The sequence below is a fragment of the Protopterus annectens genome, chromosome 5.part0 (genome assembly GCF_019279795.1).
Source record: "Protopterus annectens isolate FY-2018-M chromosome 5.part0, PAN1.0, whole genome shotgun sequence".
NCBI lineage: Eukaryota > Metazoa > Chordata > Ceratodontiformes > Protopteridae > Protopterus > Protopterus annectens.
The window spans coordinates 1,872,763,441-1,872,770,940 of NC_056735.1; the positions used below are offsets into that span (position 1 = coordinate 1,872,763,441).

At 38.9% G+C, this 7,500-nt stretch overlaps 1 protein-coding gene across 1 annotated transcript in view; it reads right to left on the reverse strand.

Moving 5' to 3' along the window:
• VWA8 (von Willebrand factor A domain containing 8) overlaps window positions 1–7,500 on the reverse strand; it is a 3,458,065-nt gene that overhangs the window by 1,603,885 nt on the left and 1,846,680 nt on the right. Inside the window, exon 27 of the mRNA XM_044071701.1 lies at window positions 7,117–7,225. Within this exon, the coding sequence (XP_043927636.1) occupies window positions 7,117–7,225 (109 nt within the window). The remainder of the gene's footprint in view (window positions 1–7,116; window positions 7,226–7,500) is intronic.

A 7,500-nucleotide genomic window follows, 5' to 3' on the forward strand; every position in this document is an offset into this window, starting at 1 on the left:
ATAGGAAATACACCCCGGGGATCACTTCTGTGTCTTTGCTTGATAGTGGCCCAGGAAAATAACATTCTTGGGTGGCGTAAGCCAGGGAACCTTGTTGGCTAGGCTTAAGTAGGCCTTTGGGCCGATAGCCTCGTACCTACCTATGAGCCTATAACTTCAACAATTTGCTAAGCTTCTGGTGTCATTCTAAGGGGATCCAGTATCTGTTTGCCTGGGATGACATGATCGACAGACCATGATACTTTGCCAGAGATGGCCTGCACCTGTTATTGGGATTCCGGATACTGGCTAAGACTCTTGCCACCCCTATAGTGCCTTTTTTAGGCAAGGTTCAAATGACAAATTCACCACTGTAACAGGTACAAGCAAGCAAAATCTGAGGTTAATGCTATTCAGTGCTAGAAGTCTAAACCTCAAAATACATTCACTCGAGGCACTCCTTAAAATGGAGAACATCGACATCTGTGCAGTGACAGAGACCTGGTTCAAGGATCCACAGAGCACCCCTGCATTACCAGTCTATAATTCATACCACACCTTTCCGCCATCTAACCTGGACCAGAACACTAAAGGCGAAGGCGTGTCCATATTCATTAAAGATATCCTCACCGCCAGGCTAGTTGCTCAGCATAATGCATCCGAGATTATCCAAGTGCAACTAACTCTGGGCAAGATCACAATCCAAATTGTAACTTGCTACAGATCCCCCACCATGCCCTAGGATTCTCACTCCTCATTTCTTGATACACTGGAAAATATTAGGGTACAACCCACCACCTAATAATGGGCGATTTCAACTACCCCACCATCAACTGGGAAAATGCACCAACTCTTTTGCTCAACGTTTTCTGGAATTCATAAATTCCAACGCCTTGGATCAACTTATCCACACGACCACCAGGGGCAGTAATATCCTAGACCTGGTTATTACCAACATGGGCGACCGGTGTTCCAAACCAGAGGTCAATACCTCGGTCGTCAGATCCGACCACAAGCTAATCACCATAGACATCCACATCCCGCCCCCACTCCCCATTAGGGAAACCACCATAAAAAATTCTCCAAAGCCAACTTCACGCTTCTTAAGACAGAAGTGGCAAACTTCACGACACCCATGCAGACGGACAATAGAGGTACAACTGCTGAATCCTACACAAATGCACTTTATAGGCACTTACACGAGTGCTTGGATCATGCTATCCCTAACAGAACCAAGATACTAGCCTCCAAAAAAAGGAAGACAATATGGTGGTCCCCTGCCACAAACAAACTCTACAACAGAAGAAAGAAACTGTTGCAAAAAGAAGAGTAAACTCCCATTATTGGAGGAACTCCCTGGTCAGCCTCAGTAAGAAGATGAGATCCCTCATAAAATCCTCCAAAGCTAGTTACGAAAACAAAATCACCACTGATTCTAAAGACAATCACAAGGCATTCTAAAGCTATGTCAAGAATCTCAATTGCAACACTCAGATCTGCTCTGAGTTACAGCACAATGGCACTAAATATACAGAACCAACTGATACAGCCAACATCCTGGCAGATAGGTTCAGTGCTAACTTTACCCCCTCAACCCCCTAAAGGGCCCATCTCTATACCAGAAAAATGCAAAGTTCCTGTAATCACAGCTGCAGAGGTAAAAACCACACTCTCCAAAGCCAAGAACACAGCATCCATGGGACCTCACAACATCCCAGCCTGCGTTCTACATGAACTACAGAATGAACTGGCACCCCACCTAAACACCATGTTCAATCATAGCCTTACCTCAGGCTTTCTGCCCACTGAATTGTGCACAGCGACGGTTATCCCACTCCACAAAGGGGGAGCCACCACAGACCCCAGGAACTACCGCCCCATTAGCCTAACGAGCCTGGTCTGCAAGGCCATGGAACGTATCATCATGGAACTTATAAACAAAGACATTGGTAATCTCCAAACTCTGGACCCCACCCAGTTTGGGTTTGTAAAAGGCAGATCATGTCTCCTAAACCTGACAGACTTCTTTGAAGCAGTCACCAAAGCCGTAGACGAGGGTAAGGTGGTTCACACAGCCTATCTAGATCTCGCCAAGGCTTCTGACACCATTCCCCACTCTAGAATTATAGATAAACTCACTAAACTAGGTATAAATCCCTATGTCACAAGATGGGTTGCCAACTGGCTCATTGACATTATCCACACTGTGAAAGAAGCAGACTCCAAATCTGACTTCAGAACAATGACAAGTAGAATACCACAGGGTTCAATCCTGGGTCCTCTCCTGTTTGGTATCTACTTTTCTGAAGAACAGACTAACACAGAAGGTCTCTGGCTAATAAAGTTCACAGATGACTGCAAACTAGGAGCCATAAACGAAACCCCTAATGATGTAGACATCCTACAAAAGGGCTTCACTGAGACAGATGCCTGGTGTCAAAGCCATGGCCTCAAGCTCAATGCCAAAAAGTGCATTGTCATCCCCTTTGGTAAAAACTCTGTACCCATGAGGTACAAGACAGGTGGTAGTCTACTTAACGCCGAAAGTGTGATAAGAGACCTTGGGACACAGGTGGACAGTAGTCTCTCCTTTGATAATCACATCGCCACAGTAGACAGGAAATCCTTCTACATGGCACACCTCATCACAAAAGGTTTCTCATCCAGGAAAAAAGTCATTGTTCCCCTCTACTCGTCACTCATTAGACCCATTATAGAGTACAACACCCCTTTCGGTATGTACCTCACCTCAGGAGACATCTACAACAACTGGAAAGGCAGCAGAAATACCTCACAAAGAGGATTACTGGCCTCAAACAGATGCCCTATGCAGACCATCTCAAAAAACTTCAGCTTTACTCCGTCGCATATCACCTACTCAGAGGTGATCTCTGCCTAACATACAGAGCTATGTCAAACCCAGAGCTGTTGGACATGCTCCACTTAAAGAAATCCCAATCCCTCCGAGAAATATGCTCTAGGGACCTAAACCTTGTCACCACAATAAACAGAACATGCTGGAGGGATAGATTCCTGTCCCAGATATTTCCCATACTCTGGATCAAACTACCTATCTATATCAAACAAAGCTCCTCATTAGCACTCTTCAAGAAAAATCTTGATGATTGGATGGGAGATAGGAAATTCACCCCGGGGATCAACTCTATGGCTCTGCTCGACAGGGGCACAGGAAAATAATTTTCTTGTGTGGCGAAAGCCAGGGTACCTTTTTGGCTAGGCTTATATAGGTCCTAGGGCCAATAAACTAGTACCTACCTATGAACCTCTATATGGTGAAGTTCTTATGTATTAGAGATATATGAATCACTTAAACATATTGTTTTATTGCCTTTTTTGTAAATAACACCTTTAAACTCTCATGCTACAATTGGGAATCCAAGCATTATAATGCATGTTTATATTACCTCATGTATACTGTATTGTTTGTAAACATTTTTATGGTGTATGTAATACATTGTGGAGCTTTTCTCTCTAGGCCTTTGCTGAAAAAGGGTGCAAGCTTAGTCAGACATTCCCGGTCAACTAATGTCAAATAAAATAAAATAAAAATGATGTTCATATATCCTGTCCCTGAGCCTTCTTGTGCTTTTACCCACATAGAAGGCTGTACAGGATGTGAAGGTTGCTAGATAAACTACATATCTGATGTTGCAGATAACTCTGCCTGGGGAAACTATAGTTCTCTCAAAATCTTCCACACAAACATATGGGCTGTTTTTAACATATTTACAGTATTTACACATGCCACATTTGTTCACAACGGATACTTCATTGTATACTACCCAACTGGAAATACCCTTGAGGATATTTTTAAGGTTTCTATCTCTACTGTGTGTAACTGAAGGAGCCTCCCCCAATTTATGTTTCACTCTTGGGAGAAGATTAAGTTCCAATTAGATCTTGTGAACTCCAGCATTATATGGACTACCATTGCATATTTCATTTTGTGAGCATCTGGATTGAAATTGGCATAAACTTGATTAATAGCAGGTACAATGTCTGTAGGTACATGAAAGTTGGAATTTCCCAAAATAGGGGCATATTTAGTCCTTCTATTGTTAATAATTTTCACATTGACTTATCTTAACAATGTGTTACTTTTACCTCTTTATCCTCAAACATGTTTGTTAAAAACTCCAGCTTGCCAAAAGATACATCATCATCTGTCACCAATTCTTGAAAGATGCACCATTTGCCCTTTTACAACATTCCTCTTATGGAACAAAGGGGTGATTACTACCAAATGAAAAGAATTAGAATATATGTCTTTGTGAAAAATGGTAGACTTGTATCTCCCTCCTGCCATATCCTTGTTAACAGTGACATCCAAACAATCACATTTATCTACACCACTAACATAAGTGAACCTTAAAAAATCAGTGGTCTTGTTCAGAACATCCATAAATTCCACCAATTTGTTGTGGTCACCTTTCCAAAAAATTAAAAATACTAAAAACTGTTTAGGTTATTCATGTTTAAGCATTGTATTTATACATATTTATGCACAATAAGGGTTATTTATTGTATTTTTAAATTTCTAATGATTGAACATTTTTACACTTTTTTGCTTTTATGAGTATAACATTCATTCACTAATTATTTACTGGATTTAAGATTTGATTGGTAACCTTGTGATTTAAAAGCCTGGTTGTTTTAACAGCTTTATTTTGCTCTGATGAAGTATATGTAAGACAAGCATACTTAGTAGTAAAACAAAGTAGTACATAGCTTCCTTCTTTGTTATATTTGCTGCTTTTTACAGTTACACTGATTTACTCACCCAATATTCCTGACAGAGGGAATTTTTAAAGGCTGCTAATTCATTACACTCACAGAACATATGTTCCCAGTTACCTCTTTCTTCCCCATCACACCTCCAACATCTGCAGTTCACCTGAGGAAAAACTATTTGGACTGCATGTAAGGATTACAAAGACCAAGATCAGTATTTCATCTGGTGAGCAGGGCAGTGGAAGTATTTGCACTCCTTGATAAAATTATAAGGTCGATTAGGAGGATATATGAGGGATCAGAGGAGAAAATTAAAATGGGTGGGTTCCTCTCTGATAATTTCTGTCTGAAGAGAGGAACCAGTAAGGGTTGTCCTCGTTCCCCTTTCTTATTTGTGCTACATTTAGAACCACAGGTACAGAAAATAAGTGACTCAGAAATTCAAGGATATAACTGGTATGGTAGTCAAGAAAAGTTGGCTTTATTTGCAGATGATATTATTTTATACCTGATAAAACCAGACAAGACATTTCAGTGTTGTGGAACATTTTGAGACAGTTTCACGTCTTTTCAGGACACAAAATTAATGAGGGTAAAACAAAAGCAACAGCTGTAAACTACGTACCACACACATATTGGTTCAGTAATGTCCATATTTATGGGGACATGATAAAATGAAGGATTTTGGTGTAGCAGTTAAGGATATGTGGGAAGATACTAAACAGAAGATAATACAAAAACTGAGAAATTGGAAGCTCTGTTTTATGTATATGGATAACAAGATACAAGCAGTTAAAATGTTTTTAGTCCCTTAGTTTAATACATAGGTCAGGCATATTTTTTATCAACCAGAGGAGAACTTGCAGATAGCAATTAAAAAAAGCTGAAATATTTTATCTGGGAGGGGAAGATGGCAAGAATCAAATGGGATAAGCTGATTCTTCCAACAGAACATGGTGGGTTGGGATTACCTGATTTGAAGGGGTACTACAAAACTACACAGTTAAGGCTCCTGTACATGACACAAGCAGAAAGCTATAATTCAAAGTGGAAAGGGGGGCTCAAGAAAGAAAGACAGACTGGCATGGATTTTGGATGCAGATCCTTAAGGAGAATAACAATAACCATAGAAAACATTATATTCATAAAGTAGCAGAAAGTATTCTGAGAACTAAGCCAATATGGGAATGGAGAAAGAAGATTCTACCAACAGGGATGACTGCAATTAGGGATACAAACAACAAGCAAGAGGGGTTGGAATTTATTGGAGAAAATTGGCAAAGGAACCAACGTACTGTGAACAAATAATTAGAGAGGGAAAGGTAATAGAATAGGAAAAGGCCAAGAATTTATTTGGACTGCAGACTAGAGACTGCCTTCCCTATCAAGGATTGATATCAAGAGTATAGGCAAAAATAAAGAAATAGTGGGATCCTAAGAGAAAGACCAGCACTGGTAGAATCTTTTAGTAGAATCCAATACAAAAGCTGCTGTTAAAAAATGGATAATTAGTACTGCATATAAAATATTGCATAATAACTATAAGAATCAATCAGAGGAGGTCAGAAAGGATTGGAAAGAGAGATGGGATAAGCAATTCACAAAGAAACAATGGGGGAATATATGTATGCAACCAAGTCTAGAATATTTAGTATCTTTGCTTGGAAGTGTTTACCTATTGTTTTTTATATTTCAAGTAGACTTCAAATAATTCTTCCTCAGGTAGATAGCAAATGTTGGAGGTGTCATGATAAGAAAGATGTAACTGGGAACATATTTTCTGGGAGTGTAATTACTTGGCAGACTTACACATTCCCTACAGACTACTCTAGTAGAAATACTGGGTGAGCAAATTGGTATAATGAAGGAAATTATTTCACTGAGCTATGACACAGAATTTGATTGCATAGACATAGTAAGGCCTCGTTGAGTGTAATTATGGTAGCTGCCAAAAAAAAAAAACAATTGCTAGAAAATGGAAATCAAAGTCTAAACCAACTGTACTAGAAATAGTAAATATATTAATAAAATAAATGGGAATGTGATCTTTAGAAAAGGGTAGGAGCAAACTACATAGAAAAAAATGGGAATTGTGGGAACAGTTCAAGCAGAATAACATTTTGGAGGAGGAATGAAGTTTAAAAGAAGGCAAGATTTGAATGAGATATGCAATGTTTGACTGACAATGAATGGATAGATTATAAGTGATGTACACTGTTTGCAACTGAAAATATGTCAGTATGTTTTGTTTTCATTTACTTTAATGTATGATTGCCTATGTCATAAGTGATAATTTAAAAAAGATGTTTCTTGTTTAAAAAAATATTTCATCTGGCCATACGTATTTATCATATCTAAATAACAAAAATAGTACAGAGGTCAAACCTTTATTTTTATCTGCCGATTTTCTGTGGGACACAATATCTTTTGTTTCATATTTTCTCTCTCTCCAATAGTCCAGTATCCAATAAACTTACAGTCTGGTAATGGTAACCTGCCAAAACAAAACAAAACAAAATGTATGAAACGCATACATGGCAACCTTATTTTAACCAAAATTACTTAATTAATGCAAGCATTAAAATGCTTAAAAAGGTATTAGCCAATATAGAAGGAAAACAATTTATTTCATTTTCTTTGGGGAATTCCTTGCATAGGCAAACCCGAGAACTGAGTTCCACCTACACCATTAAGGCTCACTTCCTATTCCAAAAAAGATGTACAAACTGCCAATCTTAACAAATTTCAGATAAATGCGCAAATAAACAG